The 23,947-nt window shown below is 43.4% G+C and overlaps 1 protein-coding gene across 2 annotated transcripts; it reads left to right on the forward strand.

The window, feature by feature from the left end:
* The first annotated feature begins 131 nt into the window (after positions 1-131).
* On the forward strand, positions 132-23,317 carry LOC142104614 (mixed lineage kinase domain-like protein). 2 transcript variants are annotated; one of them, XM_075189394.1, is made up of 11 exons: positions 132-730; positions 6,251-6,705; positions 9,034-9,111; positions 10,483-10,663; positions 10,768-10,865; positions 13,263-13,398; positions 13,550-13,634; positions 14,315-14,460; positions 19,144-19,193; positions 22,434-22,586; positions 23,034-23,317. In XM_075189394.1, exons 2-11 carry the CDS (start codon positions 6,255-6,257, stop codon positions 23,078-23,080), a joined length of 1,425 nt encoding a protein of 474 aa, XP_075045495.1. In that variant the 5' UTR covers positions 132-730; positions 6,251-6,254; the 3' UTR covers positions 23,081-23,317. The 2 variants fall into 2 exon arrangements, with proteins under 2 accessions (XP_075045495.1, XP_075045493.1); XM_075189392.1 differs by lacking the exon at positions 132-730 and adding an exon at positions 2,023-2,230.
* The last annotated feature ends 630 nt before the right edge of the window (positions 23,318-23,947 follow it).

Raw genomic sequence — 23,947 nt, forward strand, 5'->3', positions numbered from 1 at the left:
TTTAAATGTTAAGATAAGTCTTTCCCCAGATATCTAATATGGGATGGGTGATCACAATCTCTGATGTCAAGGCTTTTCTCAATATTAATTTCTCTAAATACTTGCAGAAATAGTGAAAGACTGCCAGGTTCTTCCAAAGGTTTGGAATCCTGAGATTAATCTAAATGAGAACTAACTTGCCCCTCATGAGTATATTATAATATTTGTATTCCCTTTTATGCCTATTACAATGCTCCTTACGTCTAACATTTATACACCTCTACTGAATGTTGCTGTACTTCTGTATTATGTATAAACAAAATGTGATACATTTTATCTATGTAGGTTACATATGTATCTGTATTTGCACTATTATTACCCTCCATTGCCCTTCTGTCCCACTCTTTTATTTTGCTCCCTCTCACCTTTCGGGTTTAAATACAAAATAAAATAAGAATTTGAATCACAAACAAAAGAGAATTGCAAACAAAAAAAAAACATTCTTGATTTCTCCGCCCTTTGATATATTTCTGCTAAAGCAGGCAAGATTTTAGGAGAGAAACTGAAAAGTGTTGTGAAATAAAAGTTGGACGCTGGACTCTGTGCCGTTTATACTTTGCATCTTCTGCCAACATCCATCGGTGCACAACCAAGGTGCTTTGCTGGACTCATCGGGGCGCTTTATAAATGACCTCTGATCGGCTACCACCATAGTGTATATAACAGTAACAGCATCAGTGCAAGCACAAAGGTGAGTTGGAGCTAGTCCCATCCTCTGTAGCTATAAATTAATCAACAAACACAGCTACAGATACTGCCTGCTCCCTAACCATAGGAAGAACAACAGCAGACAGCCGACAGGATGTTACATACTGCCCCCAACATTTGTATTCTGGGCAGAGCCCACCCTACACCCTGGTCAGCAGCAAATATAACCTCTTAACATTTTTCTCTATAGTCTAATGTGTGAGCAAGTCTCCCTCGGCCTCGTTCTCTCATCTCCCTGCTTTACACACAGTAATTCTGCTATCAGCTGTAACTCACATGACTATACATGTGCCCCCAGAGTGACAACGTGGGGGTGCCATAAATCAGTAGTGTTACACCTTGACCTTGCTGGTACCTAGCACATTATACCACATTCATTTACACACTCGCCTTCCTTTTTGCCCCAGTCTGGGTGGGATTTTTTTTTATAAATGCCCAGCCAGGAGGATGGGGCCATAACTACTCTGCACTCTTTTATTTTTCTATTTATTACATCTTTTTGTTTGTCACTTACTTTTTTGTATTTTTTTCTCTTGGATTTTAGGGGTGCAGGCACACCCTTATGGGCTCTATCCTTGACCATCTAGGCGGGGCTGTGTGGTCCTTAGGTTCCGGCCCCCCTGAACCACCATCGTTGCTCACCCTTCTGGGGGTAGGCCAGTTGTCATGCCCTGGGTGGAGCTTCAGCGGATCCCAGGGGCAAAAGGGGCCCCCCTGGTCTTGCGTCAAAGGGATTCTGAAGACCCTTGCCCCCTAAGGGACCTTTGGGGTCGCGGACTATGGCAACGTTACACACCCTCTGTGCACACTGTTTATTTTTTAACTTATGTCTTGCACTGTTTCCAGGCTTTGAAATAAAAAAAAAAGCTACAAATGGGTTAAGTGAACGCAAAGCCTTAGAGTTATGTGGAAACTTCCTGATTTCCAGCCAGGGCACATTCTTGCCTTCCATATGTATACTTTTCTATACTCCAGATTTATATTTTCAGTGCTTCTGTGCATATAGAAAGCGAAAGTTAAAACACCTCATTTACAGAAAGCCTGTGCTTTCTGGGAAATGCATGCAGATCCCACACTGCTGGGGGAGGGGACATGCAGATCACACACTGCTGGGGGAGGGGACATGCAGATCACACACTGCTGGGGGAGGGGGCATGCAGATCACACACTGCTGGGGAAGCAGACATGCAGATCACACACTTTTTGGGGGAGGGGACATGCAGATCACACACTGTTGGAGGAGGGGACATGCAGATCGCACACTTTAGGGGGGAGGGGACATGTAAATCACACACAGCTGTCGCATATCTGCTTTAAGTTTAGGAATAGTTAAGGGCGGAGGTTCCTGGATAGAAAACAAAGTAGGAGTTTCATGTCCTGCTAGATTCAGGAAGAAAGAAGGAACCAGGAGTCACACTTGTAAATATCTCCATTAACAAGGGAAGTGGATTATACTCTGCACAAGTTGACACTCTTTAGTGAGGTGAGTTCCCCACATACCCTCTGACTGTGGGTGATAATCCAACACTCTATACACATGGCACTTATACTCCTCTCCAGCAATGAATCTCTCAACCAGAGTTTCCACTTTCAAATTCCAGATTTCCTGGTCTAAATAGTAAATATACACATATAAGATGTATGCTTTGTATCAGCAGCTTACTGTATGTGCCAGGTTTACATCAGCCGTACACTTATACACATAACCAGGTCATACGCATAACAAAAGCTTTTAAACATTGTTTTAATAGAGAAAAAGGCATTCACCATTATGTTTGATTTAAGTCACATAAAAGCCTCTAGAATACAGCAGGCATAATACTCCTTCTTACATACAAATGAAAGTAGCAAAAAAAAATATTTTTAAATTATTATCACAATGAAGAAAGCACCTATCAGATTCAGAGACTAATCTGCAATCTGCCAATCAGCAGCGGCTAACTAGTACTGGCGTCATCGTCATCATCAGTGTGTATCTGCACCAGCCCTCAGACACCCGCAAGTCATAGGTCTACTGACGGGCATATATGTGTCTAGGTGCAGGTCTGCGTCCGTTAGTAATTAGCCTCTTCAGACGCAAGCATGCACAAGTGTCAGATGCAGGTATATCTGCATATACCTGGCCTTTATGTAGGCATGCATAGTACAAATTTGCAGATTTTACGCTATGCAACCCTGCATCAGGCCCAATGTGTTCTATTATCCCACATACCCTAAAGTTGGTTAATTGGCTGCTGACAAAATTAACCCTAGTCTGTCTGTGTGTTAGGGAATTTACACTGTAAGCTCCAGTGGGGCATGTGAATGACAAACATTCTTTGTACAGCGCTGTGTACTTGGTGGCGCTTTATAAATAAATGGTGATGATGATATATATACTGAATATAATAAAATTACATATTTCAAATTACAATTAGTGACATTTTTAATAACAATTCTTTTCTTGTTTACACATGAATGAAAATATGTTACTTTATTGGCCATATGTTACCAGGTTATGGATGAGGTCTATCCACATTTAAAGCAGCCTAACGGGCTCCTTGGGAGCCAATCTGTTGCTTTTATTGGTCCATCTATGGAACGAGATCTTTTACATCCATCAAAAAGATTTGGAGCTGCCAAATCCTTTCATTTGCTATTATTTTAAAAACTACAACTAGTTTCTCAGAAATTAAAGTATCAAGTGTTTGATCTTGTTTTAGAATTCAACATTTTTAAAAATTATATTTTTCATATTAAATTATCTATATTTAAATTATATTTTTATTATTACTAGAAGTCATCTTTACATCTTGCAATATAGTATCTTTCTTATTCATAGTCAAAAGAGTACTCCCATCTAGCTGACATGTTCATTGGCTCATTGTACTATGTAGTGGGGATAGCCTTTCTCAAGAAAACTATTCAACATACCCCTCGCTTCTGTAGTAAAGGTTTTATCTGAAGAACAATTTCTCTTCAGACATAACAATTGGCCCTTTGGAATATTATGCTTCCAAGGCCATAATGTACACTATTCTAGTGATGGTAATTATTAGTATCAACTTTTTTCTTGGAAAGTGGATGTAACAATCTTGGAACTCTGAACTGACAGAGTCAGTTCCAGAAAGTTTGTGGAGATTCTACTATATGTATGAGTGAAAATGTATTTGTGTTCATTGGTACTTAGATACAAAACTGAGTGATGAGCGTTCCTCCCTATTCCAAATGAAAAATAAGTATCTATGTAATGGTCATAGAGAACCTAGTGTGCATCCCAGCCTCTGCCCCAGATGTACCGGGACTCAAGGTCACCCATAAACAAATTAGCATAGCTGGGCACGAACCTGGTTCCCATGGACGTTCCCATCACATGTAAATAATAAGAAAGGTCAAACAGAAAATACTTGTGCATGAATATGAAAAAAAATAGCATCAGTGATAGATTTACAGTGTCCTCCGAGATTCCACTCTCATTTCTGAGATGATCGCTAAGGGCATTCATCCCTTCGAAATGAGGGATGTTGGTATAATGAGACTCTACATCCATGGTAAGGAAACTGTAACCATCTTGCCAAACTATGTCATTGATTAGGTTGTCATCTAGTGACACCATGCAGGCCTCACCAACAGTAATACACAAAATGATAATTGCTCAATCAATTTATAAGTAATGTGGGGTCCTCTTTTGCTCTCAATTTGAACAAAAACACATGAATATATGTCCCAATGAGGGCACTGTTTGTAAATACCATGCTATTCACAGTGCTGTGAGATAGTGGATGGGTTATCATATGTGTAAATGTGTATAACTAAGGCTAAGTATGTAGCAGGGAGATAAGGTCCATGATGCTCCAGGACCAGGTGACTTTTATTCACTTGTCAGCGTCCCTTGAAATAATAAAAAAAATCCCCCTTAACTTACCTTTTAATCGGCTTGTTCTCCTGTCCTCTTCTCTTCTTTTCTCCAATTCTGTGCTGCTGATTGTTCTTCCCGCGCGGGTGTCTCCTCTGTGCTGCGCTCCGCAATGGATGTTGGGCGTGATGACATCACGCCCGACATTCACTGCGAGCACCGCACGGAGGAGGAGACAAGGGGGGGAGCCAGCTGACGTGACCGTGTGACCGCAAGGTAAGTATTTTCTTTTCTTTTTTTTTTTGCAGGATTTTTTTTTCCATTAACAGTGCTGCCCCCTTGCCACAACCAAAACTCCGTCTGGGCCACATTTACAGGCGTGCTGGGCCGCATGCGGCCCGCGGGTTGGACAACCCTGGTCTAAAGGGTATAGGCCAGGTACTTTGCAGAAAACAGGAAAAGTCATCAGTGGAATGCTAGGAAACATTTAATGAGATAATGAGATTATGAGACAGGTGTTGCAGGTATAAATAGGCATGCAACAGCTGTGGCAATTAGCTGCCATAGGAAAAATGGTTTACTGCTGCATTGCTGAAAAGCAGGTAAAGAGAGCTGCAGAAATCCTGGTTTAAGGGACCAAACTGCACTAGGATATCAGACTTCAGGTCCTCAATCCTAACAAGAAGGTGTAAAAGGTGTCCAATTGGCCATATAGGTCCACTCTCAATAACCAGAACCTCCACAGCATCCTACAGGAAGACTGTGAGCTAAACCTCACCTGGTCCATTCCCCATTAATATACTCTCACCCTCAAACTCTATAGAAAAGACTGTAAAAACAGGGACACTGGCAATAAAAGAGGCACACAGTATCACGAAATACAGCATCATTTGCAGCCACTTAAATTACCTGCCTGATATTAATAAAAGGTTGAAAAGCAAATATGGGAGATAGAGAGGAACGGAATGTATTTTAAAGAAAAAAGCAGGAGGGTATAAGCCAATCATATGAAGGCGAAAAACAATTTATACTGGTACCTAAGAGGTTAAAGAGTTACCATAAGGTGACTTTTAATCCTAAACCACCCTCATACCAGGTAGTAGATTCAAGATATACCAACTTCAGCCTGCAGCAGATAATTTTTCAAGGATAAAACTGTTGTGGGAAGAAATCATTAGGCAAATTACGGCTGCGACCAATCAGAATCTCTCTAACAGCCCAGCAATGGATGTTTGCATTGGAAGGTTTCTAAGCTATCATACGACATGGGACACCCTGGGTGTATGAATTAGGCGGTGGGTATATCTGTCCTGACTGATGCTTAGGAATGAAAGTTATCTTCTAGCTGGAGTTCCCTTGTAAGACATACCACATAAACCATTTTATTTTGAATGTCAAAGCAGTGAAGTGGGGTGAGGGTTCTTGTCACTGAAATGGCTGCATTATATAAGTTGCTTAAGTTTAAAATAAGATGAAATCTTCCATCAGATCCAAGTTTACAGCATCTTGTTACTTCATTATATATATAAAACCCCAAAAATATCATTGCATGGAGAGAAGAAACATTTGCAGGGTTACTTTACAGTCACAAAATGTTTTGGGTATTAGAAGAATAATCAAAAACGTTTCAGGCTGATTTCCTATTGTGTTTCTCTCTAATACCTTTAGGAAGATGGAGTTGGTAAAAGGTGCCTTTAGTGTTGCAAAAACAATTTACGATCAGTGTGACAATGCTGAGAACAACAAGAAGCGCTGCAATCGTCTGAAGAAGAGGGTTGAACTGCTCCTGGTTCCTGTAGAGAAGCTGAGAGACGACCCAGACAAATCTAAAGAGTTGGAAGCTACTTTGTCGGATCTGCTGATTAATCTGCAAAATGCTGAACGCTGGGTGAATAAATACACCAGGCGAGGGTGGTGGAGAATGCTTCTACAGGCCAGTGGCATAGAGAAAAAGTTTGCTCACATAAATGATCGGCTGAGTGATACAGCACAGGTTTTACACGTCCTAATCAATGTGGAGGGCAGAGCGGAATTTCTCAGATGCTTTAATGAAGAAAGCGTGAAGAGGCAGAATCAGAGAGATATTATAGAGGATTTAGCCAAGCTGAAGCCATTAATAGAAAGTAAGTCGGTGGAAAAACAAAATCTATAAAGTGTAGGGATGTGCACCGGCCACTTTTGGTGCCTCGTGTTTTGTGTTTTGGATTTGCTTGAGGTTTTGGGTTCGGATTTGTTTCGCAAAACACCTGACGAAAGGTTTTGGTTCGGATTTAAGGTTTTGGATTCAGATTTATTTTGAAAAAAACATAAAAAGTGTTAAAATCAAGTTTTTTGGTTTATTTTCACTCCTACGCTATTATTAACCTCAATAACATTCAATAACAATCATTTCCACTAATTCCCAGTCTATTCTGCAGAATCAGTGAACTTTGTAATATTGCAGTACCAATGGACTTATACTGCAGGATTGTTTTTGGATATTTTTTTTTAATTTCTTTTTTTTATAATTATTTTTTTTATAACTTTTTTTGGACTGAGCACAGCACAGCACAGCACAGCACATCACGAGATATAGCAGGACAGAGGACCACCTAACACAACCACCCTCTACCCTGATCAATGCCCGAGTGAAGATGGCGGCGGCTAGCGGGGAATTTATAGAATATGAGTATCGCGAGATCCGACAGCGGGATTATGACTCAGAGCCTCGGTTTCAGTTTTGCAATTGGCGGGAATACCCGGATCTGTCTCGGATCCAGCTCGGATCAGCAACGTTCGGGTGGGCTCGGATTTCAGATATCCGAGCCCGCTCATCTCTAATAAAGTGCTGTGTTATTTGCACACAGCAGACTTCACTTGTGAATCGCCTTTGGTTCTGCAGCAGTGTGACTGGATGGTCCACCCAAAGACCACCCTCATTTCTCCTAACTCCTCCCATTAGGTGGGACAAACTCCTACTTGTCAGGGAATGCCGCCATCTTGCTCCACAATCACAGCCATGCTCCTCTGTTGTAAGTGAGGTCTAATGGGAGCAGCAATACTGTGGGCTGCGTCGTATTCAGTCTATCCATCACTGGGATCCAGCAACATCACTGAGGCATGAGCCACCAAGCGCCTCATTTTTTTTTTTTTTTTAACTCTTTTTATTTATTTTTGAAAGAAAAAGAAAGCAGATCAATAGTATCAAGGACATTGTGCACAATATCAGTTACATACATTAGTAAGTTTTGATACAACTGAGAGTCTCATAACATTTTAATACAATCATTCAGCATCAAGTGTTATCACAATTAAAATAATTGCATTCCTTGTGTTATGAGAAAAAATATATAAATATAATTTACCTTACCAATACCTATTTGCAAGTGTAATTGTCCTGTTAGAATAATTAGTATGCATGGGATACTAAAAGGGGAACAAACACAACCAAAAACAAATAATCAAGGGGAGGAAAGGGACGGAGGGATTGATAGTTGTCTCTATATATTAGCCACAGAGAGGGATGTAGGCCCCTCTTTTAACAACCTAAAGTCCTCGAGGGGTGTAGTGAGGACCAGGGAAGAGGGGCATCAGGACAGCATTTTTCTCTCCCCTTTTTTTTATAGGGTTTAGGCATATCTTATCAATTATACTCAGTTAACGCAATTGTCTAAGTAAGTACCAAGTAGTAAATTTGAATAATTTAAAAATATTTTACTGAACTGTATGTTCTAACGATTCAATATATGTTCCCCACTTTTTCTGAGATTTCACTCCACCTTTTTCTATGTCAGGAACAGTAGCTCTCCTGTCTAAGTAAATTATATCTAATATCTCTGCTTTAAGCATTCCAAGGGTAGTGCCTCATATTTTAATGATGTCTCTAAATACTAGTGAAGTGATAGGCAGTGTTGAGCACACAACATTTTTCTTCTTTTAATTGCTTAATATGTCAGTATAATATTCAATATGGCACTTTGAGAATTGCGCCTTTAGATAGAATTTGGCCAACATGTAAGCCTCTTCATAGACAGCAGTGGAAATAAGAGTAATCCAGGCTATTCAGTATACTTACTTTACAAATGATGCATCACACAGAAATAGCAGTACCCTTGTTTTAACCTGTTCTAATTTGTCTACTACAACATGTGTATTTAAGAAACTGTAAATACACAATTGCCTTAAAGGTTCAATAAAAGCAAAATGATAAACAACGTAACTCCATCACATTGATCCCGACTACTCCCTTATTCCACTAACGTTGCTCCCAATATCTTTCAGTGGGTAGAAGCTTCGTACAGCGCGTTATTCATGAGTGATATCAATGCTGAAATGTGGAGTTTTACATATGTGTAACTGTCGACTATACATTCAATAATGGCTGGAGTGAGGTTATTACCCCTCTGTTCAATGCTTTGTATGTCTCACAAGCTAGAATTCACACACTCATTTTGAACATTTATTTGATGCAGGTGACATAGCTGAGCTAAGATCTGTAGGTGACAAGGTGGACTCCACATATAGCGAATTAAAGAACTTTCGAGAAATATGTAAGTATAACTGATTACAATATGTAACGTTCCTGTAACCCTGAGACCATAAAGCCAGTGATCAGATGAGAACAGAAAAGGCAATAATTAGACGAATGATCAGGTGCAGGACAGTGAGGTTACCAAGATCCCCAAAACAACTGAGAAAAATTCAGGCAGCAATTAGAGGAAAAGTCATGTGCAGGATAGTTATGTGACTTATAAACAAAGAAACAACTGAGAAAAGTGCAGGAAGTGATCAGTGGAACAGTCAGATACATGACAGTAATGTGATTTGCATATCCAGAAACAACTGAGAATAGTCCAGGCAGCGATTAGTGGAACAGTCAGATAAAGGATAGTAAGATTCCTGGAGATCTGGGTCACAACAGAGAACAGACCAGGCAGAAATCAGGGCACCAGTCAAGTGCAGAACAGTAAAGTAACCCAAATCTCTAGGAACAACTGAGAACAGTCCAGGCAGTAATCACTGAAACAGATAGGTGTAGGACACTAAAATGACTCAAATCCCTGGAATGCTGAGAATACTCCAAGAATAGATCTATCGGATGAATTAGGTGTCAGACATTAATATGACCAAGATTCCCCCCAAATTATTTAGGACAGTCTAGGCTGAGATTAGTATAACATTCAGTTACAGGACATTAATGCGACCCAGATCCAAAGGAACAACTGAGAACAGTCCAGGTAGCAATTAGTGGAACAGTTAGGTACCAGTAAGTAATGTAACCCTGATCCCCAGGAACAACTGACAATATTCAAGACAGCAATTACAAACATAGTGGTGTACGACAGTCATGTTACAAACCCCACCCCAATGCACAATCCTTGGTTCTGTACTTGTGCACATCACCACTCTTGGGAGATGCCTCTGCAAGCGAATAAATGTTCAGAGGTGGACTATCCAAAAGTGTAAGTGTAAAATCAAAGTCAAAGTCTAACATTCTACCACTTAAGAACCTTCCCTAAAACACTACTTGGTTTAGCCTCATCTATGCTTTATTGTATTTATGAGTGAAAGGGGGCATTGAGACATTTATTATTACATGTGGTGCCAAATTTGTCCCCTTAAAAGTATTGGATAAGACCCACAAACCGCAGCTCTGAACTGGTGCAAAAATGAATTGTTTTGTGGAGTGGGAAAGGCTGTGCTGCACACAGCAGGGAATCCCTGTGCATGGGACGTTTCCTAAGTGACGTCTACTATGGTTCTACAGCTTCCAATTGTTATCAGATATAACTAGAGAAACAATAAACATGAGAAATGTGGCTCTATGTGAATATACTGCACATCAAACTTGTTTCATCAATCCACGGAAACATAACAGGACTCCTCTCATCATGTTATAATTATGTTTTATGGTTTCACAGTAAATTCAGGCATTGCCAGACCATGGGATATTAAAGAAATTCGAGCTACAGATCTGAAACGTGGAGACTTACTGGGGGAACCTGGTCTGATGAAGGACAGCCACAGTCTGTACTTAGGAGAGTACCACAAGAGTCGAGTGGTGATCAAAGTCTTAAAGGGCCAGCTGAGCAGAGATGATGTGTGAGTCACCCAGTGTCGTTCCTGGGCACAGGAGAAACATAGTGTCTCAGAAACACTTTATCGATATCAAGAGGTGTCATTGCAGATGTCTGTTTTTTTCACAGCTATATAAGGAAGACATTCAATTCCGAGACTCAGACTATGAAGAAATATGAAAGTCCAAACATTTTACGTCTTTACGGCATCTGCATTGATAATTCAAGTGAGAAAAACCAGCTGCCCATCCATTCTATGTGCTTCTTATCCTGTTTCTGATCATTGCTCCTTGTCCTCATTCTCCCTTCTCTCCTCTGTAACAGGCACAGAACCCTGTTACTCCTAGTTTCCTGTCTCTGGTTCCTGTCCTCATTCTCCCTTCTCTCCTCTGTAACAGGCACAGAACCCTGTTACTCCTAGTTTCCTGTCTCTGGTTCCTGTCCTCATTCTCCCTTCTCTCCTCTGTAACAGGCACAGAACCCTGTTACTCCTAGTTTCCTGTCTCTGGTTCCTGTCCTCATTCTCCCTTCTCTCCTCTGTAACAGGCACAGAACCCTGTTACTCTCTGTCCTAGTTTCCTGTCTCTGGTTCCTGTCCTCATTCTCCCTTCTCTCCTCTGTATCATGCACAGAACCCTGTTACTCCTAGTTTCCTGTCTCTGGTTCCTTTCCTCATTCTCCCTTCTCTCCACTGTATCATGCACAGAACCCTGTTACTCCTAGTTTCCTGTCTCTGGTTCCTGTCAACAATCTCCCTTCTCTCCTTTGTTTCAGGCACAGAACTCTGTTACTCCTAGTTTCCTGTCTCTGGTTCCTGTCCTCATTCTCCCTTCTCTCCACTGTATCATGCACAGAACCCTGTTACTCCTAGTTTCCTGTCTCTGGTTCCTGTCCTCATTCTCCCTTCTCTCCTCTGTAACAGGCACAGAACCCTGTTACTCCTAGTTTCCTGTCTCTGGTTCCTGTCCTCATTCTCCCTTCTCTCCTCTGTATCATGCACAGAACCCTGTTACTCCTAGTTTCCTGTCTCTGGTTCCTGTCCTCATTCTCCCTTCTCTCCTCTGTAACAGGCACAGAACCCCGTTACTCCTAGTTTCCTGTCTCTGGTTCCTGTCCTCATTCTCCCTTCTCTCCTTTGTTTCAGGCACAGAACCCTGTTACTCCTAGTTTCCTGTCTCTGGTTCCTGTCCTCATTCTCCCTTCTCTCCTCTGTATCATGCACAGAACCCTGTTACTCCTAGTTTCCTGTCTCTGGTTCCTGTCCTCATTCTCCCTTCTCTCCTCTGTATCATGCACAGAACCCCGTTACTCCTAGTTTCCTGTCTCTGGTTCCTGTCCTCATTCTCCCTTCTCTCCTCTGTAACAGGCACAGAACCCTGTTACTCCTAGTTTCCTGTCTCTGGTTCCTGTCCTCATTCTCCCTTCTCTCCTCTGTAACAGGCACAGAACCCTGTTACTCCTAGTTTCCTGTCTCTGGTTCCTGTCCTCATTCTCCCTTCTCTCCTCTGTATCATGCACAGAACCCTGTTACTCCTAGTTTCCTGTCTCTGGTTCCTGTCCTCATTCTCCCTTCTCTCCTCTGTATCATGCACAGAACCCCGTTACTCCTAGTTTCCTGTCTCTGGTTCCTGTCCTCATTCTCCCTTCTCTCCTCTGTAACAGGCACAGAACCCTGTTACTCCTAGTTTCCTGTCTCTGGTTCCTGTCCTCATTCTCCCTTCTCTCCTCTGTAACAGGCACAGAACCCTGTTACTCCTAGTTTCCTGTCTCTGGTTCCTGTCCTCATTCTCCCTTCTCTCCTCTGTAACAGGCACAGAACCCTGTTACTCCTAGTTTCCTGTCTCTGGTTCCTGTCCTCATTCTCCCTTCTCTCCTCTGTATCATGCACAGAACCCTGTTACTCCTAGTTTCCTGTCTCTGGTTCCTGTCCTCATTCTCCCTTCTCTCCTCTGTAACAGGCACAGAACCCCGTTACTCCTAGTTTCCTGTGTCTGGTTCCTGTCCTCATTCTCCCTTCTCTCCTCTGTAACAGGCACAGAACCCTGTTACTCCTAGTTTCCTGTCTCTGGTTCCTGTCCTCATTCTCCCTTCTCTCCTCTGTATCATGCACAGAACCCTGTTACTCCTAGTTTCCTGTCTCTGGTTCCTGTCCTCATTCTCCCTTCTCTCCTCTGTAACAGGCACAGAACCCTGTTACTCCTAGTTTCCTGTCTCTGGTTCCTGTCCTCATTCTCCCTTCTCTCCTCTGTATCATGCACAGAACCCTGTTACTCCTAGTTTCCTGTCTCTGGTTCCTGTCCTCATTCTCCCTTCTCTCCTCTGTAACAGGCACAGAACCCTGTTACTCCTAGTTTCCTGTCTCTGGTTCCTGTCCTCATTCTCCCTTCTCTCCTTTGTTTCAGGCACAGAACCCTGTTACTCCTAGTTTCCTGTCTCTGGTTCCTGTCCTCATTCTCCCTTCTCTCCTCTGTATCATGCACAGAACCCTGTTACTCCTAGTTTCCTGTCTCTGGTTCCTGTCAACAATCTCCCGTCTCTCCTTTGTTTCAGGCACAGAACCCTGTTACTCCTAGTTTCCTGTCTCTGGTTCCTGTCCTCATTCTCCCTTCTCTCCTTTGTTTCAGGTACAGAACTCTGTTACTCTCTGATAATAGAGTTCTGTGAGAAAGGGACCCTGAGAAAACTGCTCAAAAAAGAGACAGACCTGACATGGGAGCGGAGAGTTCTAATGGCACTAGATGCTGCCAGGGCTCTATATCGGTGCTGTATTTAATCTCTTATCTAAATTTAACAACATAAGTATTTACTTAAAGTTCTAACTTAGGGGCCAGAACTGGAGATAATTGGGAAATCTCATATAGATAAAACCATTACAATTGGCTTTATTTCTAATCATGATCTCGATATACAGGTTACATCAGACGGAGATAAAAGCCATTCTCCATGGGAATCTAAGCAGCTCTAAGTTCCTGGTGGATGGGACGTACTGTGTCAAGGTAAGAAAAGAGATTCTTACAGTTACATCCCCCCTCTCAGTTTCAGTACCATATTCTGTAGTGCAGTACAACTGAGCACATACAGGATTGTGGTTTACTCATACAAACCGACTGATAGATAGATAGATAGATAGATAGATAGATAGATAGATAGATAGATAGATAGATAGATAGATAGATAACAAGTCATGTAAGAGCATTGCCTGGTTGAGAATTATTATTATTGCTTTGTTTTAGAGAATGTGCTTTTTGTATTGGGTATAATTGTATTCTAGAAAGAAGCTTTCCAAAGGCAATAATAATCAATTGTGACCAATAAGACAGTCACCTGTAGACTAGAGAGAAAAGAAGCAGAGCAATCACTGATCGTTGTGCCGTTACAGTCTGTTATATGAACACTAAGGGCTAGATTTACTAAACTGCGGGTTTGAAAAACTGGGGATGTTGCCTATAGCAACCAATCAGATTCTAGCTGTCACTTTGTAGAAAGTACTAAATAAATGAAAGCTAGAATCTGATTGTTTGCTATAGGCAACATCCCCACTTTTTCAAACCCGCAGCTTAGTAAATCTAGCCCTAAGACCTTAATACAACTGTCAGAGACACTAAATAAGAAACATACCGAAAGCATTCTTGGAATGTCTTATAGTTGCTCATCCAGCCCCATATTATTTGCACAGTTATCCGGGTTTGAGCTCTCAAAGACTGAATCGTCTATGAGAAGAAATCCGGTAAAAAGAGCCACAGACAGCAGCGAGCTGGTGTACATCGCCCCCGAGACCTTGCAGGACATCAACGCATACGATAAACGCAGCGAGATTTACAGGTCAGTGCCGACAATTAGTCACAGATAATGTGATGCTGAAAAATGTTATGTGAATGCTTCAAGTCCTTGACAAAACATAATAGACTAAATTATCTGTATTTTGTTTGAACATCAATCAATTGCTATTTGAAATATAAAACCCAGTGCAGCTGTAAACATAAGACATTTACTAAAATATATCCACTATCCACATTTGAACGTCACAACTGTCGGCAGGTGTGTCCCTTATTGACGGCACAAACATTACCTTTACCTCCAAACTACAGGACTGCAGGAGACTGAAGCAATGGACTTCTGCAGTTTGAGGGAACTCAATCAGTGAGTGCAGCAACACTACTTGTGCCAATGTCAACAACCATGAGAAGGGCACAGACACAGTTCAGTCCTCTCTGTATCTCTGTTAGGAGCTGACACAGCGTCGCTTGAACTATTCCCACTCTCCAATACACAGACATGAAGCTGTTACAGCACTTACATTGTTAAGGGCATTGCTTGATTCGGGTGGGACATGGGTGTATTTACTGATTAGGAATATCAGAAGGTAAAGGGTAAGGGTGGGGGGTATTAGGTAAAGTAAACATTTTAGATATTATTAGCATCTAACATTATCTCTGCAGCCTTCTAATAACTATCTAAAGTCAGAATTAAGTCTTAGTTTTACGATATAAGAAAAGTGGGGGCTTATTTCTATTTTAAGGACAAAGGTGTGGTTTATAGGATGACATCACACAGGCCAGATCTTACTGCAACATTTTCACCAAAGGAAGGAAGAGTAAGAGCACCCAAGTGTGTATAGCTAAAGGAAAGACTTACAGCTGTACCTCTGTTCAGAGAGTTACCTCCCAATGTTCATCACTGGTCAGGGAGTTACCTCCCAGTGCTCACCTCTGGTCAGGGAGTTACCTCCCAGTGCTCTCCTCTGGTCAGGGAGTTACCTCCCAGTGCTCACCTCTGGTCAGGGAGTTTCCTCCCAGTGCTCACCTCTGGTCAGGGAGTTACCTCCCAGTGCTCTCCTCTGGTCAGGGAGTTACCTCCCAGTGCTCTCCTCTGGTCAGGGAGTTACCTCGCAGTGCTCACCTCTGGTCAGGGAGTTACCTCCCAGTGCTCACCTCTGGTCAGGGAGTTACCTCCCAGTGCTCACCTCTGGTCAGGGAGTTACCTCCCAGTGCTCACCTCTGGTCAGGGAGTTACCTCCCAGTGCTCACCTCTGGTCAGGGAGTTACCTCCCAGTGCTCACCTCTGGTCAGGGAGTTACCTCCCAGTGCTAACCTCTGGTCAGAGAGTTACCTCCCAGTGCTCTCCTCTGGTCAGGGAGTTACCTCCCAGTGCTCTCCTCTGGTCAGGGAGTTACCTCCCAGTGCTCACCTCTGGTCAGGGAGTTACCTCCCAGTGCTCACCTCTGGTCAGGGAGTTACCTCCCAGTGCTCACCTCTGGTCAGGGAGTTACCTCCCAGTGCTCACCTCTGGTCAGGGAGTTACCTCCCAGTGCTCTCCTCTGGTCAGGGAGTTACCTCCCAGTGCTCACCTCTGGTCAGGGAGTTACCTCCCAGTGCTCACCTCTGGTCAGGGAGTTACCTCCCAGTGCTCTCCTCTGGTCAGGGAGTTACCTCCCAGTGCTCACCTCTGGTCAGGGAGTTACCTCCCAGTGCTCACCTCTGGTCAGGGAGTTACCTCCCAGTGCTCTCCTCTGGTCAGGGAGTTACCTCCCAGTGCTCACCTCTGGTCAGGGAGTTACCTCCCAGTGCTCACCTCTGGTCAGGGAGTTACCTCCCAGTGCTCACCTCTGGTCAGGGAGTTACCTCCCAGTGCTCACCTCTGGTCAGGGAGTTACCTCCCAGTGCTCACCTCTGGTCAGGGAGTTACCTCCCAGTGCTCTCCTCTGGTCAGGGAGTTACCTCCCAGTGCTCACCTCTGGTCAGGGAGTTACCTCCCAGTGCTCTCCTCTGGTCAGGGAGTTACCTCCCAGTGCTCACCTCTGGTCAGGGAGTTACCTCCCAGTGCTCACCTCTGGTCAGGGAGTTACCTCCCAGTGCTCACCTCTGGTCAGGGAGTTACCTCCTGTCACGGGCACTAGGAGTTGCTTACCCGAGTTTCACCAGATGGAACTCTGCTAGAGAGGCGGGGATATGGCACGCACCTCAAAGCAGGCAGGTGAATGATTGGAGCGACACAACAGCAGGAGAGTAGAGATAGTCTGAGGAAGTCAGCGACTTGCAGCTATGGTTAGAGGAAAGTCAGCGACTTGGAGCAGTAAACTGGAGGCTGAAGATAATGTAACACGAGGAGTGGACGTGGATAGGTGATGGTAGGTAGAGGAGGAGTCAGTGGTCTGCGTACAGCAAGTTGTACCACTGCAGTGATGGGAAGAATAGTACTGGTGCAGGTAGGAAGCAGGGTAGTCGGTGGTCTGCATTCAGCAAGTTGTACCACCGCTATGGTGAGGAGTCTGGTCCAGGTGTAGGTAGGTAATAGGGAAGTCAGTGGTCTGCGTGCAGCAAGTTGTACCACCGCTGTGATAGGAGGACTTGTCCAGGTGCAGGAGAGTGAAGTTGAGAGGCAAACTGTGGCTGTATGGGAACAGCGCGAGTAGAGCAATGTCTTGTGAGGCAGAGATGGAAGGCACAATGCATAGTCTGTATGGAGTAGATGCCTTGCAGGGAGGAGAAGCTGGTCACAGCAGATATGCACAATAACGCTAAGTAGTAGCGTGAGGAGATATCGTAGCTTGAGTGAAAGCTTGTCCTAAATGAAGCAATGCAGTAACACAGTCTATATGGGTACTTGTACCCTGTGCAGCAAACAACAATGGATACACCTGGTATGCGAGCAATAGGCAATAGTCAATAGTCAGTAGAGCATACCCAAATGTGTAGATCCGGAATCAGCTGAGAAGTGAAGCGTTGTAGCGGTATGGGAACCGCAGCTGAGTTGAGCAGGGAGCATCGTGGAAGCTGAAGCACGAGTAGAGCTGGAAGCAGTTTGGAAACTGCACACAGGAGTAGAGCTGGAGGCAGTTTGGAAACTGCACACAGGAGTAGAGCTGGAAGCAGTTTGGAAACTGCACACACCTATAGAAGTTCACTGGGAGTGAGACTTCAAGAACAGGCAACTACCTAAGGCTGCAGGAGCCTTAAGTAGGGAGGGGTGATTGATCCATCAATCACATTAGTGGTCAGGTGTAGTTGTTAAAGGGACCTGCGCATGCGCAGTGCGACAGGATGGCGGACGGCCGCGGTTCCACACAGGTGTGAGCGGGAAAGATGGAGAACCACGTACCAGAGTGGAGTGACACCTCCCAGTGCTCACCTCTGGTCAGGGAGTTACCTCCCAGTGCTCACCTCTGGTCAGGGAGTTACCTTCCAGTGCTCTCCTCTGGTCAGGGAGTTACCTCCCAGTGCTCTCCTCTGGTCAGGGAGTTACCTCCCAGTGGTCACCTCTGATCAGGGAGTTACATCCCAGTGCTCACCTCTGGTCAGGGAGTTACCTCCCAGTGCTCACCTCTGGTCAGGGAGTTACCTCCCAGTGCTCACCTCTGGTCAGGGAGTTACCTCCCAATGTTCACCTCTGGTCAGGGAGTTACCTCCCAGTGCTCACCTCTGGTCAGGGAGTTACCTCCCAGTGCTCACCTCTGGTCAGGGAGTTACCTCCCAGTGCTCACCTCTGGTCAGGGAGTTACCTCCCAATGTTCACCTCTGGTCAGGGAGTTACCTCCCAGTGCTCACCTCTGGTCAGGGAGTTACCTCCCAGTGCTCACCTCTGGTCAGGGAGTTACCTCCCAGTGCTCTCCTCTGGTCAGGGAGTTACCTCGCAGTGCTCTCCTCTGGTCAGGGAGTTACCTCCTAGTGCTCACCTCTGGTCAGGGAGTTACCTCCCAGTGCTCACCTCTGGTCAGGGAGTTACCTCCCAGTGCTCACCTCTGGTCAGGGAGTTACCTCCCAGTGCTCACCTCTGGTCAGGGAGTTACCTCCCAGTGCTCACCTCTGGTCAGGGAGTTACCTCCCAGTGCTCACCTCTGGTCAGGGAGTTACCTCCCAGTGCTCACCTCTGGTCAGGGAGTTACCTCCCAGTGCTCACCTCTGGTCAGGGAGTTACCTCGCAGTGCTCTCCTCTGGTCAGGGAGTTACCTCCTAGTGCTCACCTCTGGTCAGGGAGTTACCTCCCAGTGCTCACCTCTGGTCAGGGAGTTACCTCCCAGTGCTCACCTCTGGTCAGGGAGTTACCTCCCAGTGCTCACCTCTGGTCAGGGAGTTACCTCCCAGTGCTCTCCTCAGGTCAGGGAGTTACCTCCCAGTGCTCACCTCTGGTCAGGGAGTTACCTCCCAGTGCTCTCCTCTGGTCAGGGAGTTACCTCCCAGTGCTCACCTCTGGTCAGGAAGTTGAATGCTGAATTTGTAATAGTATGGAGAACACTAGAGAACAATAAACCTCATATAGATCAAGCGATTGCCTGTTGAAGGAACTGTTCCCTTAGAGTGTAGCATAGGAACTCTTTGGATCCTGGTTAACCTGATTGCACAGTGGCTAAATTACCTAAGCTTATATATTCTCTGACAAAAAATTGCAAATTTTTATCCTTTTCAATAAATTAACATTACTATGGGAGGTTTATTTTTCTTAGCGCTCTGCATATACTGTAACACTTCTGCCATCCATAGACTAATTAATCCACATCTTCTCTTTCAGTCTGGGTGTGGTGATTTACGAGATCGCTACTGGTGAAATCCCATTACAGGGTAAGTCCTACTGTCTGCAATGCCCAGATTGGTTTTAGCTCTCCCTCATTACAGACAGGGTAAAGGTTCTCTGTGAATGAACCTGGCACGTACAGCTGGACAATTACATTTGTATATTGATATATTTGTTCTGCATCTGCTTTTTATTATTGTTTATTTATGTAGCGCCAATCATATTGCTTTTTATGTGAACGCTTGTAGTAGAGTGTCACTAAAATACACCCATCCCCCTTGGAAGATGTAGCTACTGTTTTCCTGTTCTCATCCTTATTTCTGTGTGACGTTGTGGTTCTCAGGGGTGATTGCTATTCAGTACTTAATCAGAGAAGTCATTTCAGGGTTAAGAAGCTAAGTCCCTCAATATGCCCACTGCTGGACTGTCCATCTGTTCTAAACATGCAGGTTAGTGTTATGATTCCCAACGAACTCAGGAAGCGGCAACAGAAGTATAAAACCCAAATGTCTTCATTCAGGCAAAATATATGAACAAGGATTCAGTTCATGGAATATGCAGATTTTCAGGTAGCAGCATAAACAGTAATAACTCCAGTACACAAATATGAATAGGTGTGATAAATGCGTGGAAAGTCCACAGAGCAATAGGTTCCATGCACTGACAGATACAGTTAAAATGCAGGAACAAGTATAGAGTTACCCTATTGCCAGGATGCACGAGTCTGTCCAGTGAAACAACAGAGTGGCAGAAACCAGTGACCGGGCAGAGGTCTGGGCAACAAGAGTTCAAGCAGTATCCAGTATCCAGGCAGAGTTCAGGGTCACAAGCGAATAAGCATAAACCGTAATCAGGCCGAGGTCACAACGGGAGATCAAGCAGCAGTAGCACAAACACTGGAACAGGGAGAAACAAGCAGCAGCCAGGGATTAGCGATGAACTGCATGGAGCACAGATTGACGCAGGTATTTGAAGCTGTGAGACAGGTGCAGTTCTAATCAGGCAAGGAGATTAACTCCTACAGGCATGGTGTAAAGTTCAGGAGCAGAACAGCAGCACTTTTGGTAGATTTGAGGTACTGCTGCCACATATAAAATATAGGCAGAGCTATAACAGTCAGTATATTATCTGGACCTTTGTCAGGTCCATGGCCATCAGTGTCTAGACTGATTTTGGAGGGTGGTGTTTGGCTGGGACTCCTAAAATATGAAGGGTATCTAGGCCTATCCAGGAAGCAGTAACTATGGGTCTCCTGCCAAGGTAAGGCTATGTATCCTGGGAATTACTGAACCAGAAAAACGTACATGAGCCTGCATGAGCTTATATTTCGCACGCAGCGGCTAGATTGATTTTCCTTGCAAACCGCCCTTCCTCTGATGAACCACTCTGTCAGTCCCTACATTGGTTGCCTGTTTTTCAACGAATCCAATATAAAATACTTCTACCAACATACAAGGCCATCAACAAAATTGCACCGACATACATCTCCTCACTTGTTTCAAAATATCTCCCAACTCGACACCTCCGTTCTGCACAAGATCTGCGTCTCTCTTCCACTCTCATCACATCCTCCCATTCTCGGTTACAGGACTTTTTTCGGGCTGCAGCCATTTTGTGGAATTCCCTCCCTTGCACAGTAAGACTTTCCTATAGTCTTCAAACCTTCAATCGTTCTCTGAAAACCCACCTCTTCAGGCAAGGTTATAATATTCCTCAACCAGCATCTTAATCTCCCTAGGTTACCCTATTGCCACCCTCTACACAGCTAACACAAGACAACAACCCTCTGACCAACATTTCTGTGTGACTGATCACACAGCCCACTCAATACTTTTACCTTTGCATTCTAGCTGTACCAATATGGAATATGCAACACGTGCCCTTGTGTATCAAACTCCCATTGTCCCATAGATTGTAAGCTTGTGAGCAGGGCCCTCTTACCTCTCTGTCTGTATGTATTACCTGGTATTGTTTATTAATATCTGTTCCCAACTGTAAAGCGCTATGGAATGTGCTGGTGCTATATAAATAGATGTTGTTGATGATGATGAGCCCGGAGTGGTAGTGGGAGTCTTCAGCCCCCTATGAGTACAATGGTTAGGAAGTGGAAAAAAATGTATATTTAGCTGGATTGGTTACTTTTCCTTTATGATCTGAAATGTTATCACTGGAATGAATGTGTAAAGAAGGAGGACAAACCCATTTTATGATAGTAAAGGGATTAGAGCATTTATTGTGCAGATAATCTGTCCCCCTGGCCAGGTGTCTTAAACAGTCACACACAGCTTAACAATATATAATAAAGTACAATGTATGGGAAGTACAAATAATGAGTTAACGTAGCAATACTGTGAAAAAATTAGATATGCTTTTTTTTTCAACATAAATTATTGTCAGACTATAAGAAGCCGCTTGGTAATAATCATGTTTCCTTGGTTTGTTTCTTTAGGCTGCTAATAATGATTTATAGTTTGCACAGTGTTGTGTGAGTACCATGGGAAACACAGTCACATGGTACATGTTGTGGTGAGCAATGAGTCTTTAGAATGCCCCCCCTGAGCTCACGCCTTCTCCCCCTCTGCCATCACACAAGCTTCCTACTCTGCACACAACTCTGAGGAAACAGAGAACAAGCTTGATTCACTGACACACAAATGCGTTCCAGCTGAGTGTGATTGGCATTTATACTTGTCTCCCCTCTAGAAAGATTTTGAAAATGAGATAATGACTTGTAGGAGGACAGCTAAGAAACATAACATGATCAGATGCATGCTTAAGAGGTACTTAATTTGCTATTTAAAAGAAAAAAGTGGGACTGCTGTTTTACAGGAAAGATACAAGACTCTATGACACAACGATGATTAGATACATGTAGCTGTGACTTTTCAGGATAAAAAAACCTTTCTTACAATAACATAACCCTGATAAAAGAAATTGTAACATCATATTTATTTGTTTTCTTTGCTGAACTGACTGCGTCACAAGAGGTTTCTCTGCGGCATATACAATGAGCACAGTGGATCCTATCTACAATGTTTTGGAAAAATCATATAGGATTAACGCTGATCCTTATAGAAAATACTGTACATTTAATTCAAAATGTTGAGAATCTGGAACTAGTTGTTCTGTAAGGTATGGCTTCCATCAGCAGCTCACAGGGGGTTCCTTGGGTCATTATGTGACCCTTCATAGACAGATTTAACACTTCTTCTTTCTGATTCCCGGCCTAGGCAACGTATCTCTAAGTTCTTCTCATATAGATGTGCTTTGTTTCTGTTTCACCATAGGCCTTTCTATTTCTAATGGAAATTTGGACAACATACATCAGAAGCTGTGTGCGGAGGTGAACACCAACCTCCCTACCACGTGTCCCCCTGTTCTACGTGACATCATCAGCAGGAGCCTGGGAAGGGATCCAGGTGGTCGTCCTTCAGCTGGAGGTTTGTAGAAAGCCAATACTTAGTGACGTCAATTCACAAGGTGCAACATTCTCTGACTATATCTATATCGCATATATACAGTGTCGAGGTTCATGTGTGTCATCTTAGACATGGGGGGAACAGCAGCCCTAATACCAGCCCATTACCTAATGTCCTCAATCAACTTACAGTCCTCACATTATTATCCAGACTATATAAATAAGCAGATCTTCAAGAGGGTCTTGCTGCTATTTATAGTTACCAGGGCCCAATAATTCTCATCTGATTTGTAAATCCAGCATTGAAGATAAATGTCTGCTTTATTTCTTGTGCCAAGACTCAACAGACTGCTAGAAGGAAGTCCATAATGTTCCTACATGTAGTGCTACAACATGAATCCCACTCCTGTTTAATAGTCTTTTATATTGTTATAAAACATTTTGAGATGACTATTCTTGTTGTTTGCAGAAATTGCTGATATACTGATTGCTCACCTGGGCCAGACAGAACCCTAGGAACCTGTAGGCCAGATACAATGACCTGTCCGAGGAGATGAACATATGTATTGGAGCGGCTGTTCCACACAAGGACATAAAAGACTCCAAGAGTTCAGAGTTGGAATCACTGTTACTATCACATTAATCCACTCAGGGACTCTCACACCTCTCCTGGATTTTGAGGTCAAACTGAGCCATGTATTTATCACAGTTTTAAAAAAAATTTTTAGATATATTAAACTGGCTTAAATCCAACCATCATGTTTCCTTGTGAACTACAGTCTTTGTTGTAAAATGTTTGCTTTTACTGGAAAAATAATGATTAAACGTAATACAAGCCATCATTCAGCACTCACCCGATATCCCCCAATACTGCTGAGATGTTGGCTGTTATCCTATAGCTGAAATGGGCAGTGGAATAGAGGTACAAAAGTGTCCAGCATGAAATGTTATCAGCTCATAAACCATACAGTCTTGGATCTAACAAATAACACTAATCCTAGTTAATGTGAACCCTTTCCAAAACTAAAGTAGCAGGGATCATAAACCAGCCTTATAAACCAGCAGAAGGCAGGAGCCGATGAAGAATAACAAAGGATTTCTGAAGTAAACATCTGTTATGCTGTAATGTTGTGATGTTCTAGTGAATCAGAAAAAGTTACTTTGTGGAGACAAGATTACAGTAAAGTACTAGGGGGATTAACCTACAATGTAGATGCCTGTGGTTGCTAAATTGAAGGATGCATATTGCAAGCTCATTTTTCTGTTGTTCTATACTGAAAGTACATACCTCAGTGCTGAATATTATATAAGTATAATAAGCTGATCATATGTTACATGTTGAAAGAACATGAAAACATTTTTACAGCGTGATCGTCATTTACA

Source organism: Mixophyes fleayi, chromosome 10, assembly GCF_038048845.1.
Source record: "Mixophyes fleayi isolate aMixFle1 chromosome 10, aMixFle1.hap1, whole genome shotgun sequence".
NCBI classification, from domain to species: domain Eukaryota; kingdom Metazoa; phylum Chordata; class Amphibia; order Anura; family Limnodynastidae; genus Mixophyes; species Mixophyes fleayi.

Excerpts from the sequence above, each read along its gene's own strand:
- LOC142104614 (XM_075189394.1), top strand. The coding sequence starts at position 6,255 with ATGGAGTTGGTAAAAGGTGCCTTTAGTGTTGCAAAAACAATTTACGAT. Across the intron at positions 6,706-9,033 it reads GCTGAAGCCATTAATAGAAA|GTGACATAGCTGAGCTAAGA; the intron begins GTAAGTCGGTGG and ends TATTTGATGCAG. Across the intron at positions 19,194-22,433 it reads TGGTGAAATCCCATTACAGG|GCCTTTCTATTTCTAATGGA; the intron begins GTAAGTCCTACT and ends GTTTCACCATAG.